The following is a 17,034-nucleotide window of genomic DNA, read 5'->3' as shown; positions in this document are numbered from 1 at the left end:
GGGTCCTAGGACTGGTCCCTAAGGAACACCTTGGACCACTGAAGCAGTGCAAGATTAATTATGTCCCATATGGACAAACAGTCATTCAGATATTGCTTAAATCAATGATGCACAGTACCAGATAAACCAAGGAACTTCATTCAGCCAGCAATGATGTCTTTTAATTGAGAGTCACATGATGTTCTATAGAGTATAGCTCATTCCTTTTCCCAAAAGATAGGTATGGTCTTAAATCCCTTTTGTTGACTTGTGACTCAAATAAAGCATTAGCTTTTTCACCCAACAGAGACACACAATCTTTTTTTTTGTACAGACTATAAATAGGGTACAGAGAGATAATATCAACATGAGTCACCACATAGAGGCTTTCCTTTAACCCAGTCTGACAAATTCCCATCAACAGATGTGCAGAAATTTAATCAGCACATTTCCATTTTGCGTAAACACATTTCTTCAAAGCTTAGTGGGGAGAGAAGCTGTGTGTGATTGTGAGTGCATTTGTGTGTGCATTCTTTCATCCGCACAATGGTTTGGCTTTCTGCTTGGCTGAGCCCAGAAACGACTGAGCCACCGGTGCTGTTGGCAGGTATGTATGGAGAGTGGCGCAGCAACATCGCTTGCCTTCTCCCCCACCCTATCAGAGCCATTGTGCTCTTTGTCAATCAGCTGTGCACTGCTCTGAACAATTATGCAGCCTCGTATGCTCCCCTCATTTATTCTGAGTAAAAACACACCGAGAATAATGTGTAGGCAGCTTGGCACGCTTAGATCATGTGGAGTATCTACAATAGAAATCATAGTTTAAGTGGCACATCAAGTCATTTAAAAACAAACTAGCTGAAATCATTTAGAGAGTGTATAAATACACACTGTATTACTCCACATGGTAAATAAAGTTTCTTTTAGCTGTTCAGCTTTAATAGTACTGATTTTATTAAAATAACACTCAGCTTAAAACAGAATTATGTTAACTGAAAACAACTGAGGCAGTGTGTTAATTTTTTATTCAGGTTACTACCGCAATAAACAACTAAATAAACATGCTATATTGTTATATGTATTCAACTTATATGTCAGGGCTTTGTCATTGCTGCTATATGTAAGTGATAACGGGTCAATGTAACTATAAAAGAATATAATTAAAAGAATTGTAATTGCTGACAAATTACTGTGGTATAAGGTGAATAACATACCATGAGAATTGTGGAAAATAATCAGGGTGTTAACAGTTATATATTTATACACACACACACACACACACACACACCAATAAGGCAGACACCATCCTACAGGAAAACAGGCAAAAATGGTCATATAAGCACATGCAGGTTGTGAAAACACACATAATATCAGATAACGTAATAAAGGTTAACAACATCTTCAAAACACATTCAGTATGGACACATGGAAATGTGAAAGCTCACAAAAGTAGAAAATTACTGTAACTGTTGAGCTGGTTCATAAACATGAAGAAAAAAATAGTTTCTGGAGGGAATTCACCAAACTCTATTGTATCACCTACAGACATGCTATGTCTGTTATGGGGTTTTACAGATTCACTTACATCCTTTCACACACACTGCATTGGAACAAGACTTAACCAAGAGCACCACCTAGAGCAGCCCGCATTTATCAACCACCTGACTGAAATTCCTCTCATTGGTGTTCCTAAGCAAATTTGTAAGATTATAATATACACTACATTTGAAAAAAAAAGGTACATTTATAAGAATGTGTGTATACATAGACCATCATGAAAACAGCACTATAAAGGCATATCTGAGCACCTGATCTAGGCTGTGGATTGTAAATGCAGGCTGCTGTAGATGGCGCTCTTGACTATATGGCCAAAAATGTACACGTGATAAATGAAACCGATGACTCAATTATGCTGTGAGCAGTATTTATTTTGCTGGCATGATTTGCATTCAGTTTTCCCCTCAATACAAATCATTACAAAGTTCTTCTGACTGATCACCTTTATCCCGTAAGGACACTTCATTGTCACCAGCCCAACTCAGCCCAGTTTAACACCTATGGGAGATTTTAGACAAGTGCTCCTCACAACCATCATCAAAACACCAACTGAGGGAATATGTTTTGGAAGAACTGCAGAGACTTGCAGAATCAATATCAAGGTGCACTGAAGCTCTTCTGGTGGCCCAACACCTTCCTAACACACTTTTATGCTTCTTTAATTTGCCACCCATTTGTATATTTAGGAAATTCTGAAGAAATAAAAAAAACAAATAGGAAACTGCTGTTAATATACCAAACTGAACTTAGGTATTTGGGAAAAATTTATTTAGCATCACAGGAAGCATGCCTATTTACTAATAGCTGGTTTTTATTCTTTTGATGCTTGGAAACTTTGCCTTTTGAACACAAACTCAGACTAGTTTAACCATAAATAGGCTCACAAGCCTGAAATCATCTGTAATTTGTGCGCATTAAAGGCCTATATCTGGATTAGCATAAAGTATCTTGCCACCTTTGTGGACCTCCCAGGTTTGAACCATTTCAAAGCTTAGCACTAAGTAGAGTGAGCAGTCAAGCAAACTTGGCACAGAAATCGTGGATTTTCAACCCAAAGGAGTGAACCTAATCTCTGGAGCCGAAAGGCAATTTTGCACCTCGAAAACATTCTGCTATCAAACTAATGCCAGAGATTGTTTTCAAAACAAAGGGAAGGAAATGGACTGTGAAATCGCTCGTAATTGTAACATGGCTCCACAGGACAGAGAGGCAGTCAGATAGAGCCAGTAAATCCCACAGTTAAGTGAGAGAGTGAAGGCCAATCTCAAAATGTGTTCTGGTCCTTATCACTGAGCACAGTACATACACATGATTTCACAGCGGTTAAACTAAAATTGGAGGTCAAGCACAATTAAGTAAGGGTCTGGTTGACATGGAGCACAGCATTTAAGATCATAAGGCTGATAAGTCAAATCCCAGATCTGGAAAGCTTTGGCAGAGAGAAGATATAAGAGTTTAGAGCCAAGGACCTGCGAAGAACAAGCACCAGTGTTCACTTTGTAGACTAGAGCTTTCCTTAAGGCACCGGTTCCCAACCCTGGTCCTGGAGTACCCCCTGTTCTGCACATTTTAGCATTTTCCCTGCTTTAACACACCCACTTCAACTCAGGAAAGGCTGTTAATTAGCTGATCAGATGAATCAGATGTGCTGGGAGCAGCTAAAAAACTAAAATGTGCAGGACAGGGAGTACTCCAGGAACAGGGCTGGGATGCTGTGCCTTAGGGGATGGCATGGTTGCTCAATGCGTAGTGTTGCTGCCTCACAGCTCCAGGGTACCTGGTTTGATCCTGAGCTGTCTGAGTGGAGTTTCTGAGCATCTTCTCCCCCTATGCATGAGGGTTTCCTATGGCTTATCTGGTTTCCTCTCACATACATTCTGGTAGCAGGAACGGCTATGATTAATCATCCCTAGGTGTGAATGAGTGTATGACTGGTATCCCATCCAGGGAGTATTCCTGCCTCATGTTCGGTGATCCCGAATAGGTTCTGGATCCACCACATCCATAGCCAGGATAAAGTGGTTAGTGAAAGTGAACAAGCTTTTCTTTAGGACCCTAAATGCATGATGGAGTAGAAATAAGACATATTTTCCCATTCTGACAGTCCAGAATGTCAAAAGCTGTGGAAAGCAAGCTTGATTACTGGAAGTGCTTTGTGTTAAGACAAAGGTTTTTTTTTTAAGGGACCCCAGACATTTACTAAAGGAGCAGTGATGCACCATGTACAAGCTTTCTGCTTATAGTTTAAAGAAGTGACAGTCACAGTAAATGTTAAGAGACTGAACAAGGCAAGCACTGTGATGAATGGCAAAGGTGTTAGACATCTATAAAATTTACAGCTTAACTTGTACACATTTACACACTATCATGGTCATTTTTTTCCACATATAATTACAGTTTACCTAGGATTAGCAGTTAAAACAGGAAAAGAAAACAAGTGTTCCATCAAATACCCAAATCTTTGTACTTACAGTCCACTCTCAGACTGTAATGGGATTCTAAAAGCATGCTTTATTGAAGGCACTTGTTTGGTCAAGCAGTTACTGTAAGACTGTAAGTTACTATAAGGCTAGAATAGTTGTATGTTACAAAGTGCCTAATTAGAGTGACATAAATAATATATATAAAGTCACAAACATTTCTCTGTTTGTTGTTGTTATTCTTTCGGTTGCTCCTGTTAGGGGTCGCCACAGCAGATCATTGGTCCCCATTTTTTATTTGGCACAGTTTTTACGCCGGATGCCCTTCCTGACGCAACCCTGCCCAATTTTATCCAGGCTTGGGACCAGCACTGGGAGTGCGCTGTCGTGTGCGGGGTTGGTTCCCTGGCCGGGAATCGAACCCAGGCTATGGCGGTGAGCTACTACTCCTCCTCCAGGGACCCTAAACATTTCTCTATTCATCTTAGGGATTTTCTAATTTTAGGGTATTTAACTTGAACTTATTTCTTTAGCTTTAACCAAAAAACGTTAATACAGGGTGTTCAAAAACACGACAATTACAAGTTGCTTAGAAATATATTATCACACCCCTACTGCCAGGAATTAAGAGGGCACTCCCAAAATACATGCAAAAACATAACAACTGAACCTAAATACCTCTTGAAATTTGCCTACATGCCCTGGTACAGCCTTGACTAATTTGAATACAAAGCTGCTATTATACTATTAGTTTTACTTTGCACTTAATAACAGCCAGGGTGTAGGACAGGGTGTAGACAGTAAATTGGTGCTATAGTGTTGACAATAGATGGAAAAGTTAAACGTGTCAAACTCAAAAGGGAGCCACATTCCTGTGCTTATACACAGAGGGAGTTTAACCAGCTTGAATAGCTTTGGGAGAGCCTCAGTGTTTCAGTGCGTCATGTAATGACACCATTTAATTAACTTTTCCCAAGACCACCAGGACGAAAAAAGAGAGCCATACAGATCAACCTCAACATTTCAAAAGATTATGAGCATGAATGCCTAAAAGCCTCTTTTCAGCAGCTCAATTTAAAAAGCATTAGCAACCCTGCAGCCTTTGGGGTCGAGCTTATCTCACATTCTCAAATACTGCATCATCAACCCCAATCAAATAATTTGTAATTACAATGCAGTTTTCCATAAAGGTGTTAGGTTAGTATTTTTTTTTCGTCCCTATCTTTTCCCTTATATTGGCCTGTATTAGCTTGTGTCATCATCTACTAATCCATGTTACCACACCAAGTTTCATCTGAAAGTTACATTTAATGAAAAGCAACAACATTATTATAAAAACATATTATGGTACATTTGTTCCTCATATAAATATAATTATGTGACCACTACACAAAGTCATGAAAGGCTATATAGAGCTTGTGTAATCAACATTTGGTTTTGTAAATTTAAGTCAGCATTTCCTCTGACTGAGAAGAAAGTACAAAATAGCACTTGATGATTGTTTTGATTTGAAATTTGTCCTCTATAAAATACTGATTTCCTACGCGACAGTTCTGTATGTCTGATACGAAGAGGCCAGGTTTCTTTCACACTTTTGAATTGACCCTAAAACATAAAAATGACATTGTTAAATTTTAGTCTTCAACCTACCAAGTTCAGTTAAGTAGTTCAGTATATCCAGCATCTGAACCTGCATAGTCTTTATAAGGTGCATTTAGACACAGCCTCCCCAAGCTGTGGCCTGTAAGGATTTTTTATTTTTATTTTTGCTTTGTTTTTGTGGGGATCTTGACATCTGTTTCAAAACTTTTAGAAAGCTACTACTATGTCAAAAATTACACACAGACTTTTAGCCTTTTTTGTTGTTTTGGCCACTTGACACACTTTGTAGATTACATATCAGCCCACTGGGCAAAGATGTTTAGTCACCAACAAACAGTCTTCAGTTTGGATGAAAAAAAAATCCATACTGCCTTTCAGGACAAATGATACATACTATAGGCCAAAGGCGTGGAGTAAATCCCAAGTGGAGGCATAGGGAGCATGTATCTGCGGAAAGGAAAGTGTCCTGATTGTCCATAGAGGAGCGCTGCTGCTCCCTGTGGCTGACTGCTGAGAGGAAACGGGAAAGAGAGGCCCGATTGCACCGAGGGCTTGGCCGCCATTTTGAGCTTCTCCATCTCGGCTTCCTGCAGTCGCTTGGCTTTGGCCCGTCTGTTCTGGAACCAGATCTTTACTTGTGTTTCAGTCAGGCAGAGAGAGCTGGAGAACTCGGCACGCTCAGCAATGGAGAGGTACTGCTTCTGACGGAACTTGCGCTCTAGTGCCAGGAGCTGAGCCGTCGTGAATGGAGTGCGAGGCTTACGATTCGTCTTGTGCTTTCTGAGAGAACATGAGTTCGGACCCAAGTGTCCTGTAACATGGGAGAAGTCGCAAACTACAATATGTTCTCAAAAAAACTGCAGAAAACAATTGCATTTTTTTCATTTAATATACCTCATGGGCACAAGATAAATTCCACAGCAAATTCTCATTTATGTGCTCCTTTATACTTTATATGCCAAGCTTTATTTTTAATTCCAATGGTTCTCGAACCAGGGGTCCATGACATATTGCCTGGGGTTCGTAAGTTTGTTCTTGTAGCTTAATAAATCAAAATTTTCATAATAAATAAATAATAAAGTTTATTATTTAGTCATTATAGTTAAAAGCTTGTTTTTCTGGTCACTTGAATTTAATAGTTTTAAATTAAATGATGTCACTAATATGTTTCTTAAAAAGTTGCTCTTTTAAAACATATAGATAAAGATCAGTAACTAAAAAAGTAGTATGAATTATATCAACTTGATACTTAAAGTGGCATTAGCATGATATAAATCTTTTCAATATGTTAACATGATGTACATGGTGTCGGTTCTGAGGGTGGAAAATCAATGTATAAAGCTCTAATGAGTCCTACAAATAAATATGATTGTACAGTACACATTGTCTAATTTATGCAATATTTGATTAGATGAATTGTGTTCATAATGCCTAGCTGAAGGAAGTTTGAGAACCCCTGTGGTAAGCTTCTGTATGTACAGTAGATATGTACGCATTTAGCTGCCAGCCTGGTGAATGGGAATAAATATTTTAAGAAATGTGTTATACAAGCAAAAAAAAAAAAAAAAAAAAAAAACCTACTGCATGTAGTTAGCTGTACAGTTTGTATTGTTGCCCAGCTCCACTTAAAGAAGACAGACTGCATCTTCATTCAGAGCAGTAGGAGTAACCTCAACACTACACATTCTGAAAAAAAGGGTACTAAACTATACCTTGTGCTCAAGCGTACACCTTTACCTTTGTCCCTTTACATTTTTCCTTTAAAAACTATTTATCTAGCTACTTAAATCATATCGACGTTTCCAGGTGAAAGGTACCTACATATTAAAGGTAGAAAAGTGTGCCTAAGAGACAAGGAAATATAGCATTTGTTGTTGTCATAATAAACATTACGTATTATATTACACGTTTTAAGCTGTTGTATTGAGCTCTTGTGGGGAAAATCCTGCGTTGTGAAGATGTTTTGCGTAAACCTACGTGGCTGTGGTGAGCACGCCGACTTGGACCAGGCCGCCTCGTCGCGATCCGACGCTTCCGACTTGACGGGCGACGACGGGACGCAGTCGTCTGGCGCAGGCGGCCCGTAGAGGAGCGTCGAGCGCCCGGTGCCGTAGCGAGGCGTTTCGGCGGGAGCCCTGCTTCCTGCGCGAGCCATGAGCGCGTCCACGCTGAACGGCAGGCTCGGAGCGCGCTGAGCCGAGCACGCGGCGTCTTCGCGGAGCTCCGTGCTCATACCTTGCCTCATGCGTCGACCTCGGAAAAACAAGCGCGCGCCTCAAACAACTAAAAAAATAAAATAAATAAAAATGTTAATAATAAACCTCAGTGCTTCCGTGACTGCCAGGTTCTCCTCCACTCCGCTCAAAGTTCTCAGCGTTTGAAGAGCATCCCGGAGCAAAGTTGGAGGCAGTCACCGTCACCGCCCAGCCAAGAAAAAAAAAGTTATTGAGGGAAGTGTGTGCGTGCCATTGGCTCGTTTTAAGAGCATTTATTTAGCCCATTATACCTGATTAACGTGAGGAGATAGAGCACGCGCTGGTCTTGGCTTTCAATAACGGTTCCCGTTCAGTTCGTTTCACAGCATACAGTATATACCATCACACTACACACTGTCAGAAACATAAGGGTATTAAACGGTACCATTCCTGGTCACCGAGATTTTACCCTCAAGGTTTTACCCTTACACCCTTTTTCCATTTAGTGTGTATCTTTTACCTGGAAAGTTGCATATAGTCCACCTTTAAAATATTACTCTACAAGCTAAGATACAAAAGAGCTTAAGGTAAAATTAAACATTTAATCATTAACATTACTATATTAAAACAACCATTAAAAGTACAAAAGATGTACCCTTCAGAGTACCACCTCACTGACAAGGAAAGGTACAGTTTAGTAATTTCTGTATTTTTTCTTAGGGTGCATAGTGGAAGACGTCCTACTATGCATGAAATCCCAGATCGCATACAATCACTCTCAGCAACATTCCCTGTTGCTGAGGTGGTATCATCAAAATTCAAACTTTTGTACCTACAGTACAGAGTGTATCTTTTTACCTGGAAAGGTGCACAGTGTGCCTTTAATATTATATCGAAACAGTACATCACCTACAGTAACCTATAGCGCTGTGCTGTTTTAAAATTTAGTAGGGTACACTTACAGAAGAATGCATGCTAAACTGTGCCTTTCCTTGTTGCTGACATGGTACTCTCATGTTTTGTACCTTTCATCTGGAAATATGCATATAGTGTACCTTTACAAAACATTTAAGGTACAAAATGGGACCTTTTAGATTAAAGCTCTAAGTATGATAGTATGTCGCTTAATAAATAACAACAGTTGCTTCATGAAGAATAATTTAAGGTTTCTGGATGCTAGCCGTTACAGAAAAATTCACATAAATTTCACATGATTGTGTGAAAATAACTGAAGCATGTGAAAAACAAATGTGAAAATAACGACAACTGTATAGCATTAATAAAATTAAAACATTAAAAAATAACAATTATAACTGTGTGAAAACCAACATGTGAAGTGTTTAACCCAATGTGTATTGTGTCAGTCAGTAACACACGCATTCAAGGTATAATCTACAGCATGTGAATCAGACCAGAAAATATGTCAAATACCAATCAATACAAATTCAGGCCAGGATTATCATCAATCCCTATACTGAATAGCAGATCAGTGCATCCCTGTTAAAACATTATGTAATCACTCAAAATGTTTCTACATTGTTTTGTCACCACTGTTTATAAAGCATGAAAATACAGACTGAAATACACAAATCATTATCCATTGCCTCTGATCTGTAGTTTAAAGAATATCCTGATCTATATTTGAAAAAAAAAAAAACATACACACTTGCTTGATAAGGTTAAACATGTCCAAAAGCAAAATCTGATTCTCTTTGAACTTTTGTATCACAGCTTGACTAATAATTCAGGCACAGGAAAGATGATTGATAAAGGTAATTCCCCTCGTGCGCTTCTCTTAGCAGGCTGTGAAAGGCACTGGGATTGGGCTAGCCTGAAAATGACTGTCATTACATTGTTATTATTAACACCTTGTAATTAGGCCTTTGGAATCCGGTTCTTTTAACCGGGATTTAACGGTAATGACACAAAATTGCTACCTTCCTGAGGTGTATGGCGCCCACGCTGATTAGTCTGAGACTGTCATTTTAAAAGCTATGAATTTTGCTCTGCTTGGAGGTCACCTGACCTTCAAACTGTACATAGGGCTGTATTTGTAACAATGCATGATCAGAAGAAACTGAAACTAAGTGTGTGTTTGTCTTGCTGAAATTAGACTGATTTTGTAGTCCAGGTGTGGAGCATAACTTTGACAAATGGAACTAACATTGCCATTTATTACAAATATGATTTTAACTTAAATGCATCCAGCTTTTCACGGACACCCACAGCCAGATGGGTCAGATAACAAGATTTACAATGCGTCAGTGACAAACTGTACTTCAAAAAAAAAAAAAAAAAGAGAGAGCCTTTCCTCTATAAAGTGCACTGTGGTAATTATTTGATTCACTCTGGGAATGCAACGGTACAAGTCAAGAGTAATAGTTAAGTGCCTCCACTGAGTCTGGGCTCCTGCATTCTTATTACAGCCCTGAAGGGGAACGCTGCTCTGTAATTGTGACAGGTTTAATGCCGTGGCGAAGGCCTCATGGGCTTATGGGTTCATTAAGGTTTATGAATCGCTGTGTTCACAGCTTGACTTGTTGGTGTAAATGCCTGTAAATCAATTAAGAACCTGCCTTTTCATCTTTTCATGAGTCCCCTTCACAGAAACAGTGATTAAGGAGCACTGGTGAGTTTAAAAATCAGAGTGAACTTGTTTCTCTGTGGCTAATTTGGAGTCATTAAGGTTACTTAATGAGAAGAAAGAGAAGACATAATTAGCAGGAAATTCTATTACAGTAGAAGAGCATATCCAGGAGCATAACACTCATTAGCGGCTGAAGGGAGAACACTTTGTATTTAGTTCTGCCAGGTAATTACTTACAATATTAACACACCTCATGGAGTACTAACCACAAATTCAAAGTTGAAAGCACAAAGAACCTTATGAAATAATGAATAAGAGAGGGCGGTTCATTTCTGACAGCTTTTAACAAAGTATGATAAACAAACTACTCTGACAGAGGTGTGTGAAAATGCTTATGGGCTGAAGCCTGTAGTTTATGGAAAATGTTCTAGACCTCAAAAAAACAGTATTCTAGACCATAACATTTTCGAAAACCATTTTAACATCCTGTCTCTATTTTGATACATGACCAGGTATGATGTTCTTGGCAAATAATAATTGGACATCTTAGCTTACTTTGCCTCCATGAGTAAATAAAAATCTAAATAACAAATATAAGAAAAGAGCAAAGCATAACATATAGAATGTAATCTGACCACGTCTAAGGACTTCTATCATCAGTGAAGAAGCTTTCCATGAGTTTTTACCTTAAAAGTGTACCTGTATATCTTTAAGAGGTATTCAACTAAAATTCACAAAGGTCCAGCAGCATCCTCACTTACAAAGGACTGAATAAGCAACTAACATGACGGAATGGCAACAACATTTATCTTTTACTGCTTCACTATTAGTGATTTCATAGCTATAAATAAGACATTACGAAGTGGTTATGTTTTGTTTTGCATTAGCACTTCATAGTACCACTTTTGACTAGTGTCACAGACTCTGAATAGATGACATCTGTTTTGAACTTGGACAATAAATGCATACTTTGCTGTCATCTGTCACATTTTGTCATCACTTCACTAATTAGACCAGAGAGGGTAAAGGAAATAATAATAAAAAAAAATCTGTAAAAGGCTGCTACCCTTTCTCTATGAATTGCCTTCCGCTAAATCATTTACATAAATGCGTGTGATTGGACACAACAGAAAAATTTACATAAACATCCTCTGATAACATTTTAGTACTGTATTATAGTCATATATAATAGTCATATACACTACACATGCAACATGGAAACAGCATGCACACATGCCACAAGCCCTCCTTACCCTAAGTTAACCCTAGCAAGCAACAAGTCTCTTGTGGGTGTGTAGTTTTTTTTAGTTCTGATCGTAAATGGTAATAGCCTATGGCTATATGTAGCACCTACAGTTCTACACAAAATAAAATTGGGTGTTTGATTTATATGTTACACATTAGGCTTTGTACTAGTATTGTTGAAGCTAGCTTTACATGCTACATATACGCACAGGTGGTACCAACAATCTCTGCTACTTCCAAGCTTTTTTTCTTCGAATATCTCTATACACATTTAATGACAGGTCTATATATATATATATATATATATATATATATATATATATATATATATATATGTATATATATATATATATATATATCAGGATAAGATGAAACCACAATAACAAACTTTTCTTCCATTTTTATGCATCAAACAGTAAATGGGACTAACTGCAGCTGACCATGTGTGCCATTGGTCAATAATTTGGATTTTTCACTTTACTGCATCATACCAAATTTGCAGGAAATTAAGAAAATCTCAATTCAATTGTCCCTTTGTTTCTTGTTGCTGAAATTGTGGCTCCGTGTTGCACACATTCATTGAAAATGAATGGTGGGTCACCTGTTGCTTGCTAGTGTGAACCTAGGGTTACACATGTACACTTACCTTTTCCTCTGTGTAACTTCCACAGCAGAGAAACAGTTAGCAAAAATTAATGATCGTAAAATAATACTCATATCATCTGTCTTATGATTCTGTAATGACAGTCCCTTCTGTAGGCCTTTCGTTATAATGTTATGATGATTTTTTAAACATAGGAGTTGTTCCTCTTGCTATAAATGTCACATCTTGGGATGGTCTGCTACAAAGAGGCAAAAACCAAAAGGACGCCTGAAACAGTAAACAAAATCAAACTCCTATTTCAGTTCAAAGATGTGACAATGAAAGCACATCGCTAAGTATATCAAAGTGATTACTGTGTTTACAGAATGCTCTGAGGAAATGGAGCGCAGCGTAAACCATTTGGCCCTTCGTGTTTACTTAAACATGCTTTATGTTCTGACAATCACTTCACAACTGGTTTTAGTAACATATATGCAAAGCTGACTCTTAAGAATTATCTTCATCTTCATGGTCAACACTTTATTTCTTGTCCTCTTTTTGCATCAAGTAGTTTCCTTAAACACCAATGTTATGAAATCTGGCCTGAATGTGTGTAGCCACAAATGTGACCTAAACAGTTTTGATTGATGAAAGCATTTAAGAATCAATCAGTTCCACACCCTTACCACTCTAAATTAGTGTGGGAACCATGTGTAATGTGTCTGAAGCTTTCTCATACACACTAACATTGTAAAACGTTAACAGCTTAAAAACAAAGTCAGTACAAAACAATGGGTGGGTTTAAAGTTGTTTAAGCAAGACACAACACTAAACAGTGTATCTTAACTTATTTTTAAAGTATTACTCAAAATGTGAAATAAAAAGTCACTTTGAGGTTTAGAGCTCTTAACAGTCATGCTGCTTGATGCCCTAAAACAGCCAATTTCTGTTCGTCAGGCTACAGTGAAATGTAAGCAGACCATTACGAACAGTTCAAGCCCCAGGAGACAGAGCAGCAGACAGCTCCACTTTTAGGGCTGGATTGCACCACAGGAACATTTTACTCCAAACAGTGCTGCCTTTGCCTTTATTCTTATCACAGCAGAAAAAAACAAAACCCGACAGAACAACAGACCAGGCCAGTTCAAACACCACTGACAATTCAGTTTGCACAGAGAACTATGCACAGTCAACTATGCATGGGTGTCAGAAGCACTAAAACTCTCAGACGTCAAATCAGCACTAATGTTCGTCACACAGATGGCCTGGCTGCCTCTCGGCTGTGTGGATGCAGCTCCAGGTCTTATCACATTCTCATCAGCACTTACATAACACATGGCGCCGAAGCTCACTCCTGCCCTCCATAGTGCTCACCTCACGCTCCTCTAGGCGATATGCAATTATACCTGCGCCCCAGGGTTAAACAGAGAGGCATTTTTTAGAACGAGTTGAACGACAGGCTAATTATCAGGTACATGTCACCATCTTAATTTACAGGCCATCAACTAGTGATTAATCACTATGCTGTCAGACAGGTCGAACGTCATATTCTATAAACCTCAAGCCTGCTAGCACATTTGTTCTTGCAAATAAGTGTCAGCTTATGTTGGATATATGTAGAAATTTTATATGGTGCATGAGCTGATGCATGAGCTGATGTACTTTCATATGCTGGTAATTGCCTAAAATTTTATAACAATTAGAGCAAATGATCTGTCCAGCATGCTTTTCAAACCTTCAAGAAGTTCTAAACTCATAAACATGTCTATCATAAGCAGCCAGGGGTGGACAAATCACTCTCCTGCACGCCGGTGACAAGAATGTTGTGTGTCTGTACTATACTTTTTTATTCAACAAGTAGGATCAGTAGGCTAGAGGTCAACAAGCTTTTTTTCTTCTCTCATTCAGGGGGAAAGAAAAAACACTACCCACTGCTGACTTCTGCAAAATAAAAGTTTACTATAGTATACTTCTAAAGCCACCACCTGCTGCATTACACACATTGGCTTTTAATAGTTGGATTAATTAGCATGACTGGATGACAGTGAAGGGAATTAGCATACTGACACTTTTGTTTTTGTTATTTAATATAGTTCCTGTGCATACCTGTATATCCATTTCAAATTTATATACATCTTTTTACTTTGCAACTATAAGTAAGAACAAAAAAGTGTGTATTCATAAGCATAAAGATACATTTAAAAAAAAAAACAAAATTAATAGGTGAATAAATATCAATTATTAATTATATTAATCATCTCCAGACAGGTGCACCACACAAGATTTCTGAAAACTCCACTACTAAAAAGCAGCACAGAGATACACAAAAAAGCAATTAGAAATCAAAAAATCAGAACAAATCTTTTGGAAAGATATACTCCGGTTAGATGAAACAAGACAAAACAAAACAAACAAACAAAAAAACCCTGAATTCTTTGGCAATAATTCGGCAAGTCATGTTTGGAGAAAAAAGGGTTGTGCTTCTGATCCAAGAACATCATACCCACAGTGAAGTATGGAAGTAGGAGCATCATGTCATTGTGAGGCATTACATATCCCATGAAGGAAACATGAATGAAGAGATGTACCAGGACATATTAGAGAATTTACTCTTATCGGCCAAGAAACTGAATCTGTGGAGAAGATGGATGATTGAGCAAAACAATGACCCTAAACATACAGCCATATTAACTGAAGAAGGCCTTGCAAGGCCTAGCCAATCTCCTGACTTGAATTCCTTTGAAAATTTAGGGAGGATTTTGATACGAGTCCATCAGAGGGACCCTTGTAGCCTTGGGCAACTGAAGATCATTTGCCAAGAGGAATGGGACAAAATTGAACCACAATGCTGCAAAAGACTAATTACTTCTTACTGTAGACATCTCGTGGCTGTAATAACCAACAACAGCTTTGCAACAAAGTATCACTATCAATTTTTTTTTTTGTTTATGCTCATGAATACATACATTTTTTGTTTGTATTTATACACTATATTGCCAAAGTTTTGGGACACCCCTCCAAATCATTGAATTCAGGTGTTCCAATCACTTCCATGGCCACAGGTGTATAAAATCAAGCACCTAGGCATGCAGACTGCTTCTACAAACATTTGGGAAAGAATGGGTCGGGGATGGCCCCTTCCTGTTCCAACATGACTGCGAACCAGTGCACAAAGCAAGGTCCATAAAGACATGGATGAGCAAGTTTGGTGTGGAGGAACTTGACTGGCCTGCACAGAGTCCTGACCTCAACCCGACAGAATACCTTTGGGATGAATTAGAGCGGAGACTGCAAACCAGGCCTTCTCATCCAACATCAGTGCCTGACCTGACAAATGCACTTCTAGAAGAATGGTCAAAAATTACCATAAACACACTCCTAAACCTTGTGGAAAGCCTTCCCAGAAGAGTTGAAGCTGTTATAGCTGCAAGGGGTGGGTCCAACTCCATATTAAACCCTACGGATTAAGAATGGGATGTCATTAAAGTTCATGTGCACGTAAAGGCAGATGTCTCAAAACTTTTGGCAATATAGTGTAAGTCTAAAGACATTACGTGCATACATTGGAAATATGAGGTGGAAACATAGTAAACAGCAAAAACAAAAGTGGTTGAATACTTATTTCCCCTCACTGTACAACCTTTTCTGTACTGGACTGATACAAGGTTCTTCCAAAAGATATTCCCTCAGTTGGTGTTTGATGATGGTGGTGGAGAATGCTGTCTAAGATGTCAATCCAAAATTTCTCATAAGTGTTCAACCAGGTAATTATCTGTTGACTGTGAAGGTCATAAGATATAATTTACATCATTACATGTGTGGATGGGGCGGGTTCATTCTGGAAGAGACCCCACCCGTTAGGATAGAAATGTTTAGGATAAAGAGGATCAGTCAGAATAACTTGATTTGCAGTGATTTTGTAGTTACCTCTAAGGGGACAAGTGTAATTATGTACAGGACAAGCAGAATATCTGATATGTTCCTTGGGGCAAAATGATTGGCATAATGATCTAACTGTATTAATCTCATAGTGGCTCTGTAGTTCTGAACACTGAAGGGATTAGGTCAAAATACTTACGACTACAATGATGATTTAAATAAACATGAGCTACAAAAAGATTAATAAATTCTGCTCAAAATGTACAGGAGTAGTGACCTCTCAGTGATGTGATCTGAGGTAAGCTGGGGTGGCAAAACTTATTTTAAGGGCAACATCTTACACCTTATACCACCCATGTGGCCACGCCACTGCACATAATGAGTGCAAGGTCTGTATTATGGCTCCATACAACACAGGTTTGAGTTGAAAGCAGTCGAATCACAGGACTGAGTTTACTGTTTAGTCTCCAACACACCCAATTCAGGTAATGAAGGGCTTAGTAATGAGTTGAATCAGCTATAACACTAAACTCAGCAGTGTGTGGCCCACAGAAAAACTAAGAGCAAGTCATTTTCCTGGAGCCTGGAACAGAGAACGAATGGAGGAGTGAGTCACCAAGATGTAAGGAGAGCCATTAAAACGTATCACTCCACACTACAGCAGCTAATGACCATAGATTTATGGGGTAGGACGACTTTAGTAACATAGCCTCAAACAAATTTATATTGAGAGGCTATCACACTTCACTTCTTCACTACTATCGGCTATTATCTAGTGAATTTTTAGAGTAACCACATAATATGCAGCTAAGAGTCAACATTCATGCACTGTCCACTTTATCAGGAACACCTGTACAACTGCACATTCACGCAGTTTTCTAATCAGCCAATCATGTGGCAGCGGCGCAATGCAAAATATCATGCAGGTACAGGTCAAGAGCTTCAGTTAGTGTTCACATAAAACATCAGAATGAAGAAAAAGTGTGA

At 38.6% G+C, this 17,034-nt stretch overlaps 1 protein-coding gene across 1 annotated transcript; it reads right to left on the bottom strand.

Annotated features, from left to right (window-relative positions):
- Positions 1–985: 985 nt before the first annotated feature.
- msx2a (muscle segment homeobox 2a) lies at positions 986–7,996 on the bottom strand. The gene is made up of 2 exons (XM_026919620.3): positions 7,536–7,996; positions 986–6,369 (listed from the first exon to the last, which is right to left on the bottom strand). The coding sequence occupies exons 1-2, from the start codon at positions 7,801–7,803 to the stop codon at positions 5,933–5,935; spliced, it is 705 nt and encodes a 234-aa protein (XP_026775421.3). The 5' UTR covers positions 7,804–7,996; the 3' UTR covers positions 986–5,932.
- Between the last annotated feature and the right edge of the window lie 9,038 nt (positions 7,997–17,034).

The sequence above is a fragment of the Pangasianodon hypophthalmus genome, chromosome 9 (genome assembly GCF_027358585.1).
Source record: "Pangasianodon hypophthalmus isolate fPanHyp1 chromosome 9, fPanHyp1.pri, whole genome shotgun sequence".
NCBI lineage: Eukaryota > Metazoa > Chordata > Actinopteri > Siluriformes > Pangasiidae > Pangasianodon > Pangasianodon hypophthalmus.
The sequence above is the reverse complement of the archived record's forward strand: the minus strand, read 5'-3'. Positions and strand labels throughout refer to the sequence as shown.